We start from the raw sequence: 22,495 nt of genomic DNA, 5'->3' as shown, positions 1-22,495 counted from the left end.
GAACACTGGGCAGAAGCCAAAGTGAATTCCAGAGGGCTGTGGCATGTCCATTGGTCAGAAAAGTGAATAACCTTCAAGGTCTCATAACATATCAGAGAACTCTAGGGTGGAGCTAAAAAGTGGAACGCAGTTTCCCCGCTGCTGGAATTGTTACGGGTGGGATGGAAAAGATCTGTTGATTCCGGTGGGAATTTTTGGTTCTGTGGTGGGCAGGACCGGAAAATCCCACCCGTACTGTTAAGTTAGTAGTGCTTAATTTTTAATTTTTTTTTACGTTAGTTAAGTTTGTGAAATGGTGTACTGCAGTTCCTTCAGTTCATTATTGTGGGTTCGAATTTATCTTTAAACATTAATGGCCCCCACCATGATCATAACAAAATTGGGGCTCCTCTAAGATTTGGAATCCACCGACTGATATTGGTGCACTAGGCTTTGCAAAAATTTCATGGTGAACTTTAATGTATTTATTGAGAAGCAGAATGGCTTTGTTAATTGTTAATATGTCTTGAGGGAGAAGGTTTGTCCCTGGGTGTTTTGCAACAATTGATACAGTTAATAAAGCAGAAATAGTTGAGGCAATAGCACAGCATTTGGAATTTGTAAAAAGAAAGCCTAATCCAGCGAACAATCCAGTTGAGTTGCCTAGAATTCAGATGAAACAACTTGAATGAGAATTCCAAAGGGATAGAGAAAAGCAAAAACTCAAACTTGAAAGCCAGGAAAATGAAAAAGAAAGATCAAAAGAAATGGAATTGCGGAAGTTTGAATGAGAATGCCAAAGAGAAAACTAGAAAGGGAAGAAAGAGATCAAAAAAGAGACAGAGAGCTTCAAAGAGAGAAAAGAATTAAACAGTGTGAAACAGGACCTAATAGTTTAGACAAGGAATGAAGTTCCACTTCGAGTTTTGATTTTGCTCTATTTGCCTAGTGCCTAATTTCACTGAGGATGGAATTGGAAGATATTTCATCTCATTTGATAAAGTTGCTTCAAAGTTAAGGTTTCCAAAAGAGACATGGACTCATATTTTGCAAAGTGTATTGACAGGAAAAAAAAGGATGTTTATTCAAGTCTTTCAGAAGAACATTTTTCAGATTATGAGATGATTAAATCTGTGGTAATTAATGCATAGGAGCTTGTTGTCAAAGTTTATCAATTAAAAGTTCAGTCTTTGAGGAAAAGATAGACGCAGCCATTCCTAGAATTTGCGAGGGAAATTGAAATGTTGTTCGACAGGTAGTTTCGAGCAGTGGAAATTGAACAGAGTTTGAAAAATGTGAGGGAAGTGGTATCAATGGAAGAATTTAAAAACAGCATTCCTTTAGCTATTAGGACACACCTGGAGGACCGCAGAATTTTTTTTTATAAAAGGGAAGCTGCTGTTTTAGCTGGTAGCAATAATTTGACTCACAGACACCAAGGTGACAGCAAACTATTGGTTGCAAACCCATAAAGGAGCAGGAGAGTTAAATCGCATGACAATGAATGGGACTCTATTTAGAGTGAAAGAGATAGCAGAAATGAAACAAAAGATTCTCCCCACAGTGGTCAAAAAGATAGTGCAGAAGATGCAAGTGAATCAAAAGAACGGATATGTTTTCATTGACATTGGGTTAGACATTTAAAAGCTAATTGTTGGAGATTAAAAAGTAAACCTGTGGTTTTGGCAAATGAAGGTGTACCAAAGAGGGAAGCTTGTGAGAAATCAATACCTTCTAATGTATTTACCATGGGTGACAATAGACACATGAGGGATTATGAAGGATTTATATTTGAAGGGGAAGTCAACAAATCCTTGTCCGTGAAAGAGCCTCAAAAGATTGTTATCCTGAGAGATACTGGTTTAACTCAGAGCTGATTGTTAGTAAAAAATTAAGACCTTTGTTCAAAATGTTCAGTGAATAAGAATGTATTAATACAGGGTATTGATGAGAAGTGTGTGTCTATCCCCATTGTTTAGAGTGAATTGAAATTGTGATATGATAAAGGAGTCTGTCTGTGACAGAGGCCCGAACAATCCCCATCCACCACTACTCTCCTCCGTCTGGCTGAACTTGTTCTCACACTGAACAATTTCTCCTTTAACTCCTCTCACTTCCTCCAAATAAAAGGTGTGGCTATGGGTACCCGCATGGGCCCCAGCTATGTCTGTCTCTTTATGGGGTATGTGGAACATTCCTTGTTCCAGTCCTACTCCGGCCCCCTCCCACAACTCTTTCTCCGGTATGTCGATGATTACTTCGGTGCTGGTTCATGCTCTTGTCGGGACCTGGAAAAATTTATTAATTTTGCTTCCAATCTCCACCCCTCCATCATTTTCACATGGTCCATCTCTGACACTTCCCTTCCCTTCCTTGACCTCTCTGTCTCAATTTCTGGTGATAGACTGTCCACCAATATCCATTACAAGCCTACCGACTCCCACAGCTACCATGACTACAGCTCCTCACACCCCGCTTCCTGTAAGGACTCCATCCCATTCTCTCAGTTCCTTCGCCTCCGTCGCATCTGTTCTGATGATGCTACCTTCAAAAACAGTTCCTCTGACATGTCCTTCTTCTTCCTTAACCGAGGTTTTCCACCCACGGTCGTTGACAGGGCCCTCAACCGTGTCCGGCCCATCTCCCACGCATCCGCCCTCACGCCTTCTCCTCCCTCCCAGAAACATGATAAGGTCCCCTTTGTCCTCACTTATTACCCCACCAGCCTCCGCATTCAAAGGATCATCCTCCGCCATTTCCGCCAACTCCAGCATGATGCCACCGCCAAACACATCTTCCCTTCACCCCCCCTGGCGGCATTCCATAGGGATCGTTCCCTCCGGGACACCCTGGTCCACTCCCCCATCACTCTCTACTCCTCAACTCCCACCTACGGCACCTCCCCATGCATACGCAAAAGATGCAACACCTGCCCCTTCACTTCCTCTCTCCTCACCGTCCAAGGGCCCAAACACTCCTTTCAAGTGAAGCAGCATTTCACTTGCATTTCCCCCAACTTAGTCTACTGCATTCGTTGCTCCCAATGCGGTCTCCTCTACATTGGAGAGACCGAACGCAAACTGGGCGACCGCTTTGCGGAACACCTGCAGTTTGTCCGCAAGAATGACCCAGACCTCCCCGTCGCTTGCCATTTTAACACTCCACCCTGCTCTCTTGCTCACATGTCTGTCCTTGGCTTGCTGCATTGTTCCAGTGATGTTCAACGCAAACTGGAGGAACAGCACCTCATCTTCCGACTAGGCACTTTACAGCCTTCCGGACTGAATATTGAATTCAACAACTTTAGATCTTGAACTCCCTCCTCCATCCTTTCCGTTTCTTCCCCCTCCCTTTTGTTTTTTCCAATAATTTATATAGATTTTTCTTTTCCCACCTATTTCCATTATTTTTAAATTTATACCTTTTATGCCCTGTTAGTCTTATTTCGCCCCACCCCCACTAGAGCTGTACCTTGTGTGTCCTGCCATCCATTCTTAATTAGCACATTCTCTTAGATAATATCACCACCTTCAACACCTCTTTGTTCCTTTGTCTGTGACATCTTTTGATTATCTGCTCCTATCACTGCTTCCTTTCCCTACAACCACCGCCCCCCCTGCACCTTAAACCAGCTTATATTTCACCCCTCTCCTAATTTTACTCAGTTCTGTTGAAGGGTCATGAGGACTCGAAACGTCAACTTTATTCTTCTCCGCCGATGCTGCCAGACCTGCTGAGTTTTTCCAGGTAATTCTGTTTTTGTTCTGTTACTGTTGGTGTTGTTTCCAAATTAATCACGGATGGTATATTGGGAAATGATATAGCGAGCAGTATAATGTTTCCACAACCTGGGCCGGTGTGCACAGTTCAGATGTTATCCCTTGAGTGAAAGCTCCCTCGCCTATTTGTAATCCAGCTGGGCAAAGGACTGATTCAAGTAAAAATACAGATGTATCCACCCCAGTAATGGCCAGTACAGAGGCAGCAAATGTGTCTGCAGAAACTCAAATTAAAAATTCTCAACAGAAAGGACTAAGACCTCAAAGTGACCCTGGGGGTTAATAACACCTAACGTTGAATGAAATGTGCCTGCCAGTGCAGAAACAGTACAGGATACAACAGCAGGAGTTCAGTCAAAGGAACTGTTCACAAAAGACCATTTAAAACCTCAAAATGATGTGGTTTGTGAATTGAGTGGAAGACTCAGTGTTAGAAGGAAAAATAAAATTCCAAAATGGAGAAGCTGTCGACATCACCCACAAAGAGTTAAATAAAATTAACCCTGAACAGGATGAGGAAAAACTGAAAGATTACAAATTGTTTAAAGATCAGACCAAACAAGAACATCAAACGTTTCTGTCTGAACATAAAAAGCATCTGAGTGATATTCTCAAAGTGGCCAAGGAAGATTTTGACCAACATAAGAATGAGTTGTTGGTCTTGTGGAGGCTGCAGCTCACTTGGAGTTTGTGTGAGAGGGAAAGAGACTGGAAGATTTGCCCAGCTTGAAGCTGGAGGAAGAAATTTCCAGTGGTCCCCAGGGTGAAAGGCTTGAGGCAGAAAGCAGTCAGCTTGAACAGTGAGCTTGGACAGAGCTGTGAAGAAGCTGTGGGAGCCGACTGGGAAAAAGCAGTCGGTCTGTCCAAAGTCAGCTCAAGAAGGCAGTGGAATCCTCACAGAGAGAAAGAGCTCTGGAGGTCTGAGTGCCAGACTGGGAAACTGGGGACAAATCAAAGTAAATTCCAGAGGGCTGTGGCATACCTTTGGGTTGTTCCCTAAGGAAAGTGAATGAACCTTCAGTATTTTGTATAGTAAGGGAATTCTTGGGGAGGGAGTAAAAGGAAAACTGGATTCATAGCATACGCAGATATAAACTATAGTGTAAAGGTAGGAGTGCTTAATTTGTTTTATTATTTGTGATCCAAATAAAAATTGAGTTTGTATTTGTTTATAAACATGAAATTTTGTGGCCTAGTTCTTTCAATTAATTACTGGGTGTTGAGATTTCTCTCTTAAGCACTAACAGTCCCGACCGGGATGGTAACATTCTAGTTTGGTGCCTGGCGAGGAAAGTGACCAGAAACGGTCAGTGAGAATCTCCACACAGAGCGAGGCAGCAGTAGCCAGTCAGGCTCAGGAAGAGGTGAACAGATAATGGGTGTATTCAAGTTACTGAATGGGGCAGTGTGGCCTGTTTGTTCTTGTTTGTCATGGGGAGCAGCTCAGAACCAAAGACTCTTTCTGTTCTTTAATGGGATGTGGGCATCGCTGGTGGGGCCAGCATTTATTGCACATCCCTAATTACCCTTGAGAAGGTGGTTTGAGCCACTTCTTGAACCACAGCAGTCCAAGTGTTGTAGGGACACCCACAGTGTAGTTAGGGAGGAAATTCCAGGATTTTGAGCCAGCGACAGTGAATGAACAGGGATATATTTCCAAGTCAGGATGGTGAGTAGCTCGCAGGGGAACTTGCAGGTGGTGGTGTTCCCATGCGTCTGCTGCCCTTGTCCTTCTAGGTGGCAGTGGTCGTGAGTTTGGAAGGTGCTGTCTAAGGAGCCTTGGGGAGTTGCTGCAGTGCATCTTGTGGATGGGGGACACTGGCTGCTACTGTGTGTGGGTGGTGGATGGGACACCAATCCAGCTGGGCTGCTTTATTATGATTCACTATGTGGGAGAGACCCCGTCAATCCTGACACATTCTCCAAAGACAGTTACCCAATCGGAAATGCTGCTTACATTGCAGAATGTTTTCATATTTAAATCAGCAACCATCGACAGAAATAGATAATGAGTCAGTAAGTACAGAAAATATAGATTGTGGAACTCATAAGATGCACCGCTCCCCGCTAGTAATAAATCAGATCCCAGATCTGGTGACCCTGTGAAACCCTCCGAGATCCCAGAGGCCAGTTTGAAATCCAATATCCTACAGAGTCGACAATGGATTTTCCACAATTCTCAGCTTATTAATGATGTAGCAGCTGCTCCTGCTTCTTGGGTGCGAGGAATAGACGAGCAGGATGCAAGAGTAGCAGTGTGTTGTGCGAGCAGGGCGGGGGATAGGTTTGCAGCCCATTCCCTGTGGAGCAAGTACCTGGTCATGGTTTTGCTTCACATGAAAGCTGCAGATAAAATACAAGTGCAACCTGAGTCTGGACTCTGACACCAGAGGGAAGCAGAATTAGTCCTGAAGAGCAGCACCAGAGACGACTGAAGGGTGACCTGATGGAAGTCTTTAAGATTATGAAGGGGTTCAATAATCTAATAGGGATTTCATGAGAAACCTATTTGCCCAGCAAATGGTGAGAATGTGGAACTCACTACCACAGCAAGTGGTTGAGGTGAAAAACATGAATACATTTAAGGGGAAGCTAGATACATACATGAGGGAGAAAGGAATAGAAGGATATGCTGATGGGGGAGATGAAGAGGGGTGGGTGGAGGCTCATGTGGAGCATAAATACTGACAGAGACCAATTGAGCCGACTGGCCTGGCCCTGTGCTGTAGACTCAATGGAACAGAGACAAATGTATTTATTTTAGAGCTACCAGTAGTGGTAGGAAAAGCATTATTTACTATACAGGGTAAAATATACTTGATCAGCTTTTATGGATCGTTTCAGTGGAAATGTGCACTCCCAGGCTCAAAGAGCATCAGCCCACTGGAAGCATAGTCATGAGACCAGCCAGTCCAGAAGAAAGAAACCCTCCGACCCTCCCACTTCACTAACTGTCAGAATGAACATGGTTGAGTCCTGGATGGGATTAACAACAGCAGAATCCAACCCCTGTAATCACTTGTGAACTCGCTGGTGTCTCAGCAGGTTGCATAACAGAGTGAATCCTTTCCCACACTGGGTGCAAGTGAACGGTCTCTCCCCGGTGTGAACTCGCTGGTGTCTCAGCAGGCTGGAGAAGTGAGTGAATCGCTTCCCACACTCTGAGCAGGTGAATGGCCTCTCCCCAGTGTGAACTCGCTGGTGTCTCAGCAGGGTGGATGGATCTCTGAACTTTTTCCCACAATCAGAGCACGTGAACGGCCTCTCCCCAGTGTGAACTCGCTGGTGTATCTGCAATTTGGACAACTGAATGAATCCTTTCCCACACTCAGAGCAGGTGAATGGCCTCTCATTGGTGTGGACTCGCTGGTGTTCCCGCAGGTTGGATGAGCTTCGAAACCTCTTTGTGCAGTGACAGCAGCTGAACGGTCTCTCCTCAGTGTGAAAACGCTGGTGGGATATCAGTTCCCGAGAGCTTTTGAAGCTACTCCCACAGTCAGAGCATTTAAAGGGTCTCTCATTGGTGTGAGTGACATGGTGTGTCAGCAGGCTGGAAGACCGAGTGAATCCTTTCCCATACACGGTGCAGGTGAATGGCCTCTCCCCACTGTGAACTCGCTGGAGTGACAGCAGGCTGCACGATTCACTGAATCCTTTCCCACACTCAGAGCAGGTGAACTGTCGCTCCCCGGTGTGAGCTCGTTGGTGTGTCCACAGGGTGGATGAAGGTTTAAATCCCGTCCCACACTCAGAGCAGGTGAACGGCCTCACCCTGGTGTGACTGCGTCGATGAATTTCCAGCTTTGATGGGGATATGAATCCCTTCCCACAGTCCCCACATTTCTACGCTCTTTCCATGGTGCAGGTGTCCTCGTGTCTTTCCAGATTCAGTAATTAACTGAGGGGTCCACACACACACATGTGTACACTCTCCTGCGCTGTGAAAGATGCGATGTTTCTTCAGGCTGTGTAACTGGTGACAGCTGTTTCCACACTCAGTGCACTGGAAACACTCTCACTCGGGTGTGTGAGTCTCGGTGCTTTTCCAGTCCCCCTGATGTTTAAAACTCGTTGAAGCAGACAGAACAGACAAACATTTCTCCTTCTAGATTCAAAGGTAAACAATATTCGGGTCTTGATGAATTCAGCGAAAGGGGAAACATTGATTTCCTTACAGATGTTGCCCAGAGGAGGAAGTTTTAGTCTGAAGCTCATTGTCCAACTTCCGCATTGTGACGTCCACAATGGAACCCTGCCTGAATCAGCCAATAGGAATCACTCTGCTCCGCGATGACGTCCTCGGGTTCCAGTCTGCAGGCCAGGCGCGCGGACACGGGAGCCCCGCCCCCACCCATTGTTCCCCCTCCCCCTCCACCTCCTCGAGCCAAGGTTTCCAGGCAATCGGCTGACGGCTCCGGCCAGAGCGAGAAGCCGCTCGGAGAATTCGGGAGGGGGGTAGCTGCGCATGTGCGGGGAGTGAGCCCGCCCCCACTCGTCATGCTGAGGGACTGACCAATGGAAAGAGTTGGAGGACCGGAAGGACTCTGGTCCTCCAGCCAATCAGAGCGCGGGCTTTGTGTGAATGAAGATTGAGCTTCACACAGACTAAAACTTCCTCCTGTGTCCAACATCTGTGAGTAAAACACTTTCTTTTCTCCCCCTTTCCATTTCTTTTCTCATTCTGGGGGGAAATTGTTGACTTGCAGGAACTGAAGGGAAAGGAAGTGAATCCAGGGAGGGTGCAGACTCAGGAAAGGTTGGCCCAGGTCTCTCTCTCTCTCTCTTAAAGACATTGACATCCTTTGCTCCCTCATCTTGATACATTTATTTGTCTGGCTAAAAGGATGGTCTCTTTCCTAATGTTCACAATTAAAGGAGTGGTTTCCCCAGGAGGTGGCTGACATTTAAGGGGACAGAAATATCTGATGATGGAGATGAAGATGATCTGATGAAGAGTCATACAGACTCGAAACGTTAACTCTGTCTTCCTCTCCACAGATGCTGTCAGACCTGCTGAGTTTTCCCAGCTACTTTTGTTTTTGTTTCAGATTTCCACCATCTGGAGTATTTTGCTTTTATCTTAGGACAGAGATATGTCTAGTGTTGTTATATTGAAAATATTAAATATATTATTTATGGTTATGTAATAAAGTTAATTTATTATTTCTAGTTTTGTAATATAGTACTGTAGGCACATTATATATTTCCAGTCAAAGATCCTTAAGGCACAGACGGAGTCCATTCAGCAACACGAGTCCATGCTGACTCTCTGTGGAGCAATCCAGACTGTCCCAATCCCGCTCTCTATCCCCGTTCCCCTGCAAGCTTATTTCCTTCAGGTGATCAACCAATTTTATTTTGAAATTATTGATTGTTTCCACTTCCACCAGCCTCAGAGGTAGCGAGTTCCAGGACATGACCACCTGCTGCCGAAATACTGTTCTTCCTCATATCCCACCTATATCTCTTTTCAAATAATCCTGTACTGTATATTACACTTAGCCCATTATTATAGGCACAGACATATATTTAAGACTAGCAGCCTGGGTGATGATTTTCAATGCTGCAAAAGTTAGTGGTGGGCCAGAAGTTTGGAAAAACCTTAGACACCAGCAAAGCATCATAAACAAAAAAAGAGACAGAACTGGAGTATGACTGACAACTAGCACGAAATATAAATACAGACAGTAAAATCTTCTCGAAGTACATAAGAGGGAAAGAATAGTGAAAGTGAGCCTTGATCCCTTAGAGGATGAAACTGGGAAATTAAGAATGGGAAAGGTGGGAATGGCAGAGGCTTTGAGCAAGTATTTTGTATCTGTCTTTACAGTGGAAGACACAAAGAGCATCCCAAGAATAGTAGAAAAGCAGGGACAAAAGAAGGAGGAACTTAAAACAATCACGATCTCTAGAGCAAAAATCTTAGGAAAACTGATGAGATTTAGTTCTCTAGGCTGACAGGTCTCCGGGACCTGATGGCCTGTTTCTTCAGGTCTTAAGGGAAGTGTCTGCAGAGATAGTGGATGCATTGTTTGTTAGCTTCAAAAATTCCCCAGATTCTGGAACGGTCTCAGCGGATTGGAAAACCACAAACGTAACACAACCATTCGAGAAAGGAAGGAGACAAAAAGCAGGAAACTATAGGCCAGTCAGTCTAACATCTGTCATTGGGGAACCAATAGATGCCACATATTTGGATTTTCAAAAGGCATTCGCTAAGGGGCCACATAAAAGGTTACTGCACAAGATAAGAGATCATGGTGTTGGGGTGATATATCAGCACGGATAGAGGATTGGCAAACTAACAGGAAACAGAGAATCGGGGTAAATGGGTCACTTTGAGGTTAGCAATGTGTAAGCAGTGGAGTCCTGCAGGGATCAGTACTGGGCCCTCAACTATTTACAATCCATATTAATGACTTGGATGAAGGAACTGACTGGATTGTAGCCAAAATTGCTGATGATGCAACGATAGGCAGGAAAGCAAGTTGTGAGGAGGACCGAAAGAGTCTGCAAAGGGATAGCGGTAGGTGGAGTGAGTGGGAGCAAAATTGGCAGATGGAGTATAATGTGTGAAATGTGAGGTTGTTCACTTCAGCAGGAAGAATACAGAAGTAGAATATTAGAGTTATAGAATCATAGAGTTATACAGCGCAGAAACAGGCCCTTCGGCCCATTGTGTCCATGCTGGCCATCAAGCCCCTATCTACTCTGATCCCATTTTCCAGCACTTGGCCCGTAGCCCTGTATGCTATGGCATTTCAAATGCTCATCTAAATACTTCTTAAATGTTGTGAAGGATTCCTGCCTCTACCACCCCCTCAGCCAGTGTGTTCCAGGTTCCAACCACCCACCCTCTGGGTGAAAAAAATTTTCCTCAAACCCCCTCTAAACCTCCTGCCCCTTGCCTTAAATCTGTGCCCCCTGGTTATTGTCACCTCCACTAAAGGGAATCATTTCTTCCTATCTCCCCTATCTCTGCCCCTCATAATTTTGTATACCTCAGGTCCCCCTCAGCCTTCTCTGCTCTAAGGAAATCAACCCTAGCCTATCCGGTTTCTCTCCATAGCTGAAACGCTCCAGCCCAGGCAACATCCTGGTGAATCTCCTCTGCACCCTCTCCAGTGCAATTACATCCTTTCTACAGTGTGGCGACCAGAACTGCACACAGTGCTCCAGCTGTGGCTTAACTAGCATTTTACACAGCTCCAACATAACCTCCCTGCTCTTATATTCTATGCCTCAGCTAATAAAGGCAAGTATCCCATATGCCTTCTTAACCACCTGATCTACTTGTGCTGCTGCCTTCAGGGATCTATGAACATGTAACAAAGGTCCCTCTGATCCTCTGAACTTTCTAGGGTCCTACCATTCATTGTGTATTCCCTTGCTGTGTTAGTCCTCCCAAAATGCATCACCTCACACTTCTCAGAATTAAATTCTATTTGCCACTACTCTACCCATCTTACTAGCCCAACCATATCATCCTGTAATCTAAGGCTTTCCTCCTCACTATTTATGACACCACCAATTTTCATGTTTTATGTGAACTGACTGATCATACCTCCTATATTCACATCTAAATCATGAATGTACACTCCTGCCACCAAGTCAATTTTGTATCCAATTTGCCAAATTGCCCTGGACCCATTCTTGAGCATTCTCCCATGCGGGACCTTGTCAAAAGCCTTACTGAAGTCCATGTAAACTACATCACCTGCACTACCCTCATCTATACAACCAGTCACCTCCTCGAAAAATTCAATCAAATTAGTTAGACATGATCTCCCCCTGACAAAGCCATGCTGACTATCCATGATTAATCCCTGCCTCTCCAAGTGGAGATTAATCCTGTCCCTCGGAATGTTTTCCAATACTTTCCCTGCCACTGACATTCAACTTACTGGCCTGTAATTACCTGGTTTATCCCTACTACCCTTCTTGACTAATGGTATATTATTTAAATGGAGAGAGGCTGCAGAATGCTGCAGTGCAGAGGGATCTGGGTGTCCTTGTACATGAATCACAAAAAGTCAGTATACAGGTACAGAAAGTAATGAGGAAGGCAATTGGAATGTCGGCCTTTATTGCAAGGGGGATGGAGTATAAAAGTCGGGAAGTCTTGCTGCAGCTGTACAAGGTATTGGTGAGACCACACCTAGAGTACTGTGTACAGTTCTGGGCTCCTTCTTTAAGGTGGGATATACTTGCATTGGAAGCAGTTCAGAGAAGGTTCACTCGGCTGATTCCTGGGATGAAGGGGTTGTCTTATGAGGAAACATTGAGCAGGTTGGGCCTATACAAATTGGAGTTGAGAAGAATGAGAGGTGATTTTATTGAAAGGTATCGGATTCTGAGGCAGCTTGATAGGGTAGATGCTGAGAGGATGTTTCCACTCATGGGGGAGTTTAGAAATAGGGACACAGTTTAAAAATAAGGTGCCTCCCATTTAAAATGGAGATGAGGAGGAATATCTTCTCTCAGAGAGCTGTTAGTCTTTGGAATTCTATTCCCCAGAGAGCAGTGGAGGCTGGGTCATTGAATATATTCAAGGATGAGTTGGACAGAGTTTTGATTGACAAGGGAGTCAAGGGTTATGGGGAACAGGCAGGAAAATGGAGTTAAAGACACAGCCAGATGAGCCATGATCTTGTTGAATGGTGAGCAGGCTCGAAGGGCTGAATGGCCTATTCCTGCTCCTATTTCTTATGACTCCTGTGTCCTGGACAGGAAGCGGTGAGCATGGATCTGTCGAGCAATATGAATGGTCATCTTCAGGAGAATTGGGAGGGTGTATATTAGGTACAGTAGAGTGAGAATGGAGGGAGGGTTTGTGGGATGGAGATTTACAGCTTTTGGGGAACGAGAGAGGAAATAAAGTACCACAGAAACTAGAATTGTCTCTTCTGAATTTCTATCCTGTACTGACAGTGATGACTTTTGTAAACTCCTTTTACAGGATGTTAGAAGGGGAGGATTTACAGACAGAAATCTCAAACCAGATGTTAAGATCTGACAGAGTCACTCGATTCATCGGGCCCTGAATATGATCAGCATTTGAATTTAGAACGAGAAACGTTTGTCTGTTGTGGCTGCTTCAAATGATTTTAAACATCAGGGGGACTGGAAAAGGTCTGAGACACACACACCCGAGTGAGTGTGTTTCTAGTGCACTGACTTTGGAAAGAGCTTCAACCAGTTACATAGCCTGAAAAACATCACACCGTTCACAGCGGAAAGAGACCATTCACGTGTTCTGTGTGAGGACGAGGCTTCAACTGATATTCGATCGAGGAGAGACACATGGATACCAACACCATGGAGAAACCGTGGAAATGTGGGGACTGTGGGAAGGGATTTCGGGCCCCGTCTGATCTGGAGATTCATCGGCGCAGTCACACCGGGGAGAGGCCATTCACCTGCTCCGTGTGTGGTATAGGATTCAGCAGGTCATCCATCCTGCAGACACACCAGCGAGTTCACACTGGGGAGAGGCCGTTCACCTGCTCTGAGTGTGGAAAGGGATTCACTCACTCATGGAACCTATTGACACACCAGCGAGTTCACACCGGGGAGAGGCCGTTCACCTGCTCCGAGTGTGGAAAGGGATTCACTCGGTTCTCCAGCCTACAGACACACCAACGAGTTCACACTGGAGAGAGGCTGTTCTCTTGCTCTGAGTGTGGGAAGGGATTCACTGATTCATCCAACCTGTGGAAGCACCAGCGAGTTCACACTGGAGAGAAGCCGTTCACCTGCTCCAAGTGTGGTAAGGGATTCTGTGATTCATCACATCTGCTGATACACCAGCGAGTTCACACCGGGGAGAAACCATTCCCCTGCTCTGAGTGTGGGAAGGGATTCACTCAGTTCTCAAACCTGCTGACTCACCGGCGACTTCACACTGGAGAGAGGCCCTTCACCTGCTCTGAGTGTGGAAAGGGATTCACTCAATTAATATGCCTGCAGAAACATCAGCGAGTTCACAAGTGATTTCTGGGGCTGGATTCTGCTGTTATTGCTGATGTTAATCACATCCAGGACTGAACCATGTTCATTCTGACACTTGGTGAAGTGGGAGGGTCGGAGTTTCTTTCTGCTGGACTGGCCGGTCTCACAACTTTGTTTCCAGTGGCTGATTCTCTTTTAAACTTGTAGTGAAAATCTTTTTTCATATTTCACATGGATCACAGAACGAGAGGGTGTTTTGAAGGTAGAATATATTTAGTTAGCATTTCTGTTTGGAGCCTCCCAAAGCATGCCGTGTTGCCATGGAGATGGGCTGTGGGGGGTCGAAGGTTCTTTTGTTTAATTTATCTGGATGTTTCTCACAGAGGAAGTTGCAGATTTGGTCTTGTGTAATTTGAAGCTCACTTGGAGCTGGTGAGGGGAGATTTGTCTGGCTGCGGCCAGAGGAAGAAATCTCCAGTGGTGCCCACGGTGAAAGGCAGTTAGTCTTGAGGCAGAAAGCAGTCAGCGTGAACAGTGAGTTTGGACAGCGCTGTGAAGAAGCTGTGGGAGCCGAGTGGGAAAAAGCAGTCGGTCTGTCCAAAGTCAGCTCAAGAAGGCAGTGGAATCCTCACAGAGAGAAGATTGATCGAAATATTTATTTACTTAAGTTATGGTGTGTTATTGTTAAATATATAATTAAAAATATTTCAATGCACCGGTCATCTAAAAGCAGATGCTATTGGCAGGGGCAAAGGGAAGGGAAAATACTTTAAAAATTAAAATGTTAAAATGTGCAGTTATGGTGTTGCTGATTTGTAACAAACTCTTTTCAAGGTTACATTTTTAAACTTTGGACTGAGTTGAAAGACTGTTTTCAGAATGGACTCCAAGGGTCACCTGATTTTCTCCTTGTGGATTCCGGCTGGAACCACTTCCCAAGAGACAAAGACATTCTCTGACATATCTACAAAAATAGACGTTTGAAATTCAATGAGCATTTCCGCAAGTGTCAATAAGATCTATTGACTTGATGGTTTCCCTTTAAGGACAATGGAGGCCCAGACTTGAAAGGCATTTGGGAATTCAGAGCTGGAATGGAATCACCACTCACCTCATTGGGAACCTGGTTTGGGGTTTTGATACAGCGGCCAGTTTGGCTTGCCTGCCATCAAGAATAGAAAAGGCAGAGCAAGCTGCCGAGACACAGATCCATCGTGAAACAGCTTCAGAGCAGCAGAGAGGAAACTGCTTCTCAACAGGGGGAGAGAGAGAGAGAGAGAGAGAGACAGAGAAAGGGATCCAGAAACAGCCAATGGCTCTGCTGTCAGTAACTGAGCAGTTTGAAAGTGCCGCACCTGGACAACCAGAAACAAGAAACCTTCTCCCTGTGAACCCGACTCCATCTACTAAGCTGACCTCTGAAAGCAATCTCTGGCCATTCAACAGTGGAAGGCATCACAGCAGTGGAGGCAATCCCACAACCTCAAACCCTTCACATCAGACAACACAACATCTTGACTTGAACAATCTCAGGCCTGCACCAAACAACAGAGACTGAACTGATTCCGTTTTTATAAGTATTGTTTTATCTTCATCTGTAATTAATCTTTGTGTGTGTATATGTCTGTGTGTGGCTGTGTGTGTATGTATGTGTGTGTGTATATGTGTGTGTATGTATGTGTGTGTGTATATGTGTGTGTATATATGTGTGTGTGTGTAAGTAACTTCGAGAGCAGTGAAGTCAAAAGGTTTTGCTGCTGGGTGATTTTACATTGACTCACTCACTGCAAGGGTGAAATGTCCACGTTCACACACACAAACATTGTTCACGGGAGACTGTGAGGAAACACCTTTTAAGGGGTCTGAGAGACTGAAATTTTATTTTCCTTTAGTTTCTGACCTCCACCATTAGACAAGCATTCTCTGTTACCATGTTATAACAGCCTGATGGTGAAGGAAGAAACTGGAGCCAATCTTTACTTGGTATAGATTTATTCACTCAGTGAAACATTACAGGTATATACCTCCTGACTTGACTCCACTCCATGTCAGTAAGGGTCTCTTTACTTGTGCTCCATCCAATAAATGCCCTCCACCTGAAAATACTTAACATCAATTGATTCTATTTACACCCACAGTCAGAGCATCTAAAATGTCTCCAATTGGTGTCACTGCACTTGTGCCTCAGCAGGTTGGATGAATACCTGATTCCTTTTCCACACTCGGAGCAGGTGAACGGCCTCTCCCTGAGGTGAACTCACTGGTGTGTCAGCCGGTGGGATGATGTTCTCAATCTCTTTGCACAGTGAGAGCAGATGAGCAGTATCCCCTCAGTACGAATGCGCTGGTGGAACATCAGTTCTGCAGTGACTCCCACAGTCAGAGCATTTAGGGGTCTCATTGGTGTGATCCCCAGTTGACTCAATCACGATATTAACAATACCTGATGTTTCTAATCAGAGTGTTTCAGAAGGATTAATGGAATCAGGTGATGAGAATCAGAGAGAAATAAATGCAAACTGTGTTAAAGCTACACATACAATTTGCTCACCCTTCCTGTCAAGGATTAAAATTCCCGCTAAACGATGGAGAAGTGGTTGATGAAGAGTATACGAGGGTCATAGAAGAGATTAGTGCAAAGTGTGAAATGTGTAAAAAGTATGGGAGGATGCCGTCACATCCTATTGTAAACCTTCCCTTGGTGCGTAACTTTGACGAGGTAGTTGCCATGGATCTAAAGGGATGGGACAAAGACAGAAATATTTTCATTCTACACTTTATAGACATGGTAACCCGATTTAGTCTTTCTCCAATAATAAATGGCAAGGACAAAAAGGAGATTATAGACCAAGTCATGGAGAAATGGATAGGGACTGGACCTGGGGCACCAGCTAAGTTTCTGACTGATAATGGAGGGGAAATTTGCGAATGACGAGTTTAGAGACATGTGTGAAACCATGAACATTATGGTCATGAACACCGCAGCTGAAAATCCTTTCAGCAATGGACTCTGTGAAAGGAATCATGCCGTGATTGATGAAATGCTGCAGAAAATCTTAGCTGATCAGCCAAACTGCAAGTTGACAACTGCACTGACATGGACGATTCATGTAAAGAATTCACTTCAGATGGTTGGAGGGTATAGTCCCTATCAATTGGTCTATGGGAGAAATCCCAAACCAGCCTCTTTGCTGGGCAATAGCCCTCCTGCTTTAGAAGGGACTACAATTAGTTTCCATTTGTAGTCATCAATTATTGAATTTTTTAATGAAAAGAAATGCTCGAACTAAGAAATTACTGGGGACCCTATAAGAGGGATGTCTTAAAATGTAATAATGCTTTGTATAAAATAAGGAAATCATAGTTTTTCCTCTCTGATTTGTTGTGAAATATTGTTTGTGCGTATTGTTACGATCTTGGTTGGGACAGTTAATGTTTAAAGAGAAATTCGAACACCCAGTGATAACTGAAAGAATTACACCACAAGATTCCACATTTTCAAACAAAAACAAACTCTACCATATTTATAAAACAAAAGAATATTAAAACCCAGCACTGTGAACTTAACACCAAAGCTTTTGCTATAAGCCCATTTCTACTTTTTAACTTCCCTCCATGGGTTCCCTTATATTTAACGATATCTTGAAGGTTCATTCACTTCTGTTCCTGGGGCCATCCCAAAGGTTTGTTAAAGGTGTCCCCATTCAGACCTAGTTTTATTTCATTCCTTTCCAGCAATGTCGACAACTTCTTCATGCTGGACTTTCATCTTTATTCTAGCTTTTTGAATCTTCCACGTCGCTCACAAAACCTACTTCATTCCGATCATGTTGGGGTTTTAAATGTTTTTTGTGAACTGTCCATTTGCCTGAACTCTTGCTGCTCCTATATCTTGTTCTGCCTCACTGGCAGCCACATGTAATTCAGTGTTAGGGATCGTTAACCCTTCAGGGTTACCTTGAGGTCTTAGTCCCTCCTGTGGTGGACTTTTATCTTGAAATGCTTCAGGCACTTTCCCTGACTCTACACCGTCCAGTACTAGGGTGGATACAACAGAATCTGTACTTGTATCGGTTTGTTGCTTAACTGGGTCACCAATAGGCGAGGGCTTTTTACTCTTAGAAACATCTTCTGACCTGTGAACACAGTCCCAGAAAGTGGAAAAACAATATCACTTGCTAAATCATTCCTTGCTAAATCATTCCCCAATATAAGATCTACATCAGTAATCAGTAATTTAGAAACAACACCAACAATAACAGAGCCTTTTACTAAATCATAGTTTAAATTCACCCTACACAATGGGATAGTCTCACACTCCCCATCAATACCCCGTACCAAAACATTTCTATTCAGTGAACTTTTTGAAGAAAAATCCAATTTTTTAGCACTGAGCTAAACCACTAGCTCTCAGGATAACAATCTTTCGAGGCTGTTTATTGGGGCAGAGATGGAGTGACTTCTCCTTCAAATAGAAATCCTTCATAATCCCTCATGTCTCTATTTACACCCATGGTCAATACATTAGAAGGTATTGATTTCTCACAAGCTTCCCTCTTTGGTACAACCTTCTCTGGAGAAACACCAGCCACTTTCACCAATGCCACTGGTTTACTTTTTAATGTCCAATGATCTGCATTTAAATGTCCAACTCTATGACAGTGAAAACATATCGTTCTTTTTGACACAGTTCTATCGTCTACACTGTCTTTTTACCGCCCTGGGAGGCATCTGTTTTCTTTTCATTTCTACTATTTTTTCCACAATAGTTAGAGTCCTGTTCATTCTCACACGATCGACCTTTCCACTGGATGTGAATAGCAACAGAATCCAACTGCTGTAATCACTTGTGAACTTGCTGGTGTCTGAGCAGGTGGGATGACCGAGTGAATCCCTTCCCACATTCAGAGCAGGTGAACGGCCTCTCCCTGGAATGAACTCGCTGGTGTGTCAGCAGATGGGATAGCTGACTGAACACCTTCCCACACTCAGAGCAGGTGAACGGCCTCTCCCCCGTGTGAACTCGCTGGTGCTTCTGGAGGGTGGAAGAATTACTGAATCCCTTCCCACACTCAGAGCAGGTGAACGGCCTCTCCCCGGTATGAACTCGCTGGTGTGTCAGCAGGTTGAATGAGTGAGTGAATCTCTTCCCACAGTCAGAGCAGGTGAATGGCCTCTCCCCGGTGTGAACTCGCTGGTGTTTCCAGAGGGTGGAAGAATTACTGAATCCCTTCCCACACACAGAGCAGGTGAACGGCCTCTCCCCGGTATGAACCCGCTGGTGTGTCATTAGGTTGGATGAGTGGTGAATCCTGTCCCACACACACAGCAGGTGAACGGCCTCTCACCGGTGTGAACTCGCTGGTGGTTCAGCAGGTTGGACGAATCACTGAATCCCTTCCCACACTCTGAGCAGGTGAAAGGCCTCTCCCCAGAGTGAAGTCGCTGGTGTGTCTGCAGACTGAACAACCGACTAAATCCCTTCCCACACTCAAAACAAACGAACGGCCTCTCCCCAGTGTGAATGCGTCGATGAATCTCCAGCGCAGATGGAGATTTGAATCCCTTCCCACAGTCCCCACATTTCCACCGTTTCTCCATGTTGCAAGTGATCTTCTGTCTCTTCAGGTTCGCTAATCAGCTGAAGCCTCATCCAAACACTGAACACATGTTCAGTCCCTCTCTGCTGCGAATGGTGTGATGTTTTTTCAGGCTGTGTAACTGGGAAAAGCTCTTTCCACAGTCAGGGCACTGGAACACTCTCACTCGGTGCTTTTCCAGTCACGCTGATGTTTAAAATCGATGAAATAGGTTCCCAGGAATCACGTGACTCTGTCAGATCTTGACATGACGTTTGGCTTGAGATTTTTGTCTGCACATCCTCCCCCTCTAATGTCCTGTAAAAGGAATTAACAAAAGCCAGCCGTGTCAGTGCAGGATAGAAATTCAAAACAGACAATCCTAGTTTCTGTGAATATTTTTTCCTCCCTCATTCCCCAAAAGCTGTAAATCTCCGTCCCACACACTCTCTCTCCATTCTCATTCTGCTAATTGACAGAGATATGCTAACTGCTCCTACACATACATTTAGTGGACTCAAAATGTATGTAATATACCAGTCTGTATTACTTGAGTACAGTTACATCGGGGATGTGAGGATGAACTTTATTTAGACAGTGATTGTTCATGACCTGGAACTCACTGCCTATTACGGTGCTGGAAATGGAGACAATCCGTGATTTCAAAATGAAATTGGATGGGCACTTGGAGGAAATCATCTTACAGGCAAACGGGGAGACAGGGGGAATCGAACTGACTGGATTGCAGAGTCGGCATGGACTCCTTCTGTGCTCTAATGACTCTCTGACTGTTAATATATAAGGCAGCTACAGTAATATATTACAGGACTAGAAATGAGAATACATAAAGTTTTAATGACCATAAATGATACATCGACTCTGTACCCTGTAACAACACCAGACATATCTCTGTCCTATATTAATTTACTGTCCCCTTAAATGTCAGCCATCTCCTGGGGAAATCATCCCTTTAATTGTGAACATTAGGAAAGAGACCATCCTTTTAGCCAGACAAATAAATGTGTCAAGCTGAGGGAGCAAAGGATGTCAATGTCTTTTAGAGAGATAGAGAGAGACCTGGGCCAACCTTTCCAGAGTCTGCACCCTCCCTGGATTCACTTCCTTTCCCTTCAGTTCCTGCAAGTCAACAATTTCCCCCCAGAATGAGAAAAGAAATGGAAAGGGGGAGAAAAGAAAGTGTTTTACTCACAGATGTTGGACACAGGAGGAAGTTTTAGTCTGTGTGAAGCTCAATCTTCATTCACACAAAGCCCGCGCTCTGATTGGCTGGAGGATCAGAATCCTTCCGGTCCTCCAACTCTTCCCATTGGTCAACCCCTCAGCATGAAGGGAAGTGGGGTGGGCTCTGCCCCGCACATGCGCAGCCTCCCCTCTCCCTCTGCGCAGTCCTGGGCCGCCCGCCCGCACGGTGGATAGAGCGGTTTCCCTAGCGCGGCGGATTGTGGGAGCTGCGGCCGCCATTACTCATCCGGAGCCCAGTCTCCAAACTCCTGGGACTGGGATGGAAAGTGGGGGTGGGGGTCGGGGTAAGGGTGGCGCAGTGACCTCAACCCTGGCACAAAGTACATGTGGGTAGTCACTGGATTTGATTGTGACGCCCCCTTAGCAAAAGAGTTTGTTAAGTTCAGGTGTAAAGATTCAGACACTTGAGTGACATATCGGGAAGGGCAAAACAGGAGGAGAATAGACCATAAGACCATAAGACATAGGAGCAGAAATTAGGCCATTCGGCCCATCGAATCTGCTCCGGCATTCAATCATGGCTGATAAGTTTCTCAACCCCATTCTCCCGCCTTCTCCCCGTAATCTTTGATCCCCTTACCAATCAAGAACCTATCTATCTCGGTCTTAAATACACTCAATGACTTGGCCTCCACAGCCTTCTATGGCAATGAATTCCATAGGTTCACCACTCTCTGGCTAAAGAAGTTTCTCCTCATCTCTGTTCTAAAAGGTCTTCCCTTTACTCTGAGGCTTTGCCCTCGGGTCCTAGTCTCTCCTACTCATGGAAACATCTTCCCCACGTCCACTCTATCCAGGCCTTTCAGTACTCTGTAAGTTTCAATCAGATTCCCCCTCATCCTTCTAAACTCCATCGAGTATAGACCCAGAGTCCTCAAACGTCCCTCATATGTTAAGCCTTTCATTCCTGGGATCATTCTCGTGAACCAACCTCTGGATCCTCTCCAGGGCCAGAACATCCTTCCTGAGATACAGGGCCCAAAATTGCTCACAATATTCTAAATGTGGTCTGACCCGAGCCTTTTTAAAGCCTCAGCAGCACATCCCTGCTTTTATATTCTAGACCTCTCGAAATAAATGCCAACATTGCATTTGCCTTCCTAACTACCGACTCAACCTGCAAGCTAACCTTAAGAGAATCCTGGACTAGGACTCCCAAGTTCCTTTGCACTCCAGACTTCTGAATTCTCTCCCCATTTAGAAAATAGTCTATGCCTGTATTCTTCCTACCAGAGTGCATGACCTCACACTTCCCCACGTTGTATTCCATCTGCCATTTCTTTGCCCATTTTCCTAACCTGTCCAATCCTTCTGCAGCCTCCCCGCCTCCTCAATACTACCTGTCCCTCCACCTATCTTTGTATCATCTGCAAACTTAGCTAGGATGCCCTCAGTTCCTTCATCTAGAAGTATAAAGTGAAAAGTTGTGGTCCCAACACTGACCCCTGCGGAACTCCACTAGTCACCGGCCGCCATCCTGAGAAGGACCCCCTTATCCCCACTCTCTGCCTCCTGCCTGACAGCCAATCTTCTATCCATGCTAGTAACTTGCCTCTAACACCATGGGCTCTTATCTTACTGAGCAGCCTCCTGTGCGGCACCTTGTCAAAGGCCTTCTGGAAGTCCAAGTAGATAACATCCTTTGGCTCTCCTTTGTCTAACCTATTCGTTACCTCCTCAAAGAATTCTAACAGATTTGTCAGGCATGACCTCTCCTTGATGAAACCATGCTGACTTTGCCCGATTTTACCATGCACTTCCAAGTATTCTGAAATCTCATCTTTAATAAAAGACTTTAAAATCTTACCAACGACCGAGGTCAGGCTAATCGGCCTGTAATTTCCCATCTTTTGCCTCACTCCTTTCTTAAACAGGGGAGTTACATTAGCGATTTTCCAGTCCTCTGGGACTATCCCTGACTCCAGTGATTCCTGAAAGATCACC

At 45.0% G+C, this 22,495-nt stretch overlaps 4 protein-coding genes across 5 annotated transcripts in view; 3 read left to right on the top strand and 1 right to left on the bottom strand.

Moving 5' to 3' along the window:
* Window positions 1–22,495, top strand: part of LOC144697423 (uncharacterized) — a 512,621-nt gene that overhangs the window by 197,386 nt on the left and 292,740 nt on the right. The gene's annotated exons all lie outside the window — the stretch shown is intronic.
* LOC144697923 (uncharacterized) overlaps window positions 1–22,495 on the bottom strand; it is a 66,938-nt gene that overhangs the window by 28,700 nt on the left and 15,743 nt on the right. Inside the window, 5 exon segments of the mRNA XM_078569886.1 lie at window positions 6,850–7,505; window positions 14,821–14,871; window positions 17,749–17,845; window positions 18,557–19,002; window positions 19,086–19,606. Of these exon segments, the coding sequence (XP_078426012.1) occupies window positions 6,850–7,505; window positions 14,821–14,871; window positions 17,749–17,845; window positions 18,557–19,002; window positions 19,086–19,310 (1,475 nt within the window). The 5' untranslated portion in view covers window positions 19,311–19,606.
* LOC144697125 (uncharacterized) overlaps window positions 1–22,495 on the top strand; it is a 195,062-nt gene that overhangs the window by 162,962 nt on the left and 9,605 nt on the right. The window lies entirely within an intron of this gene.
* LOC144697195 (uncharacterized) lies at window positions 13,003–17,049 on the top strand. The gene has a single exon (XM_078569075.1). The coding sequence runs from the start codon at window positions 13,062–13,064 to the stop codon at window positions 13,749–13,751; it is 690 nt and encodes a 229-aa protein (XP_078425201.1). The 5' UTR covers window positions 13,003–13,061; the 3' UTR covers window positions 13,752–17,049.

This window comes from Cetorhinus maximus, chromosome 23 (assembly GCF_964194155.1).
Source record: "Cetorhinus maximus chromosome 23, sCetMax3.hap1.1, whole genome shotgun sequence".
NCBI lineage: Eukaryota > Metazoa > Chordata > Chondrichthyes > Lamniformes > Cetorhinidae > Cetorhinus > Cetorhinus maximus.
The sequence above is the reverse complement of the archived record's forward strand: the minus strand, read 5'-3'. Positions and strand labels throughout refer to the sequence as shown.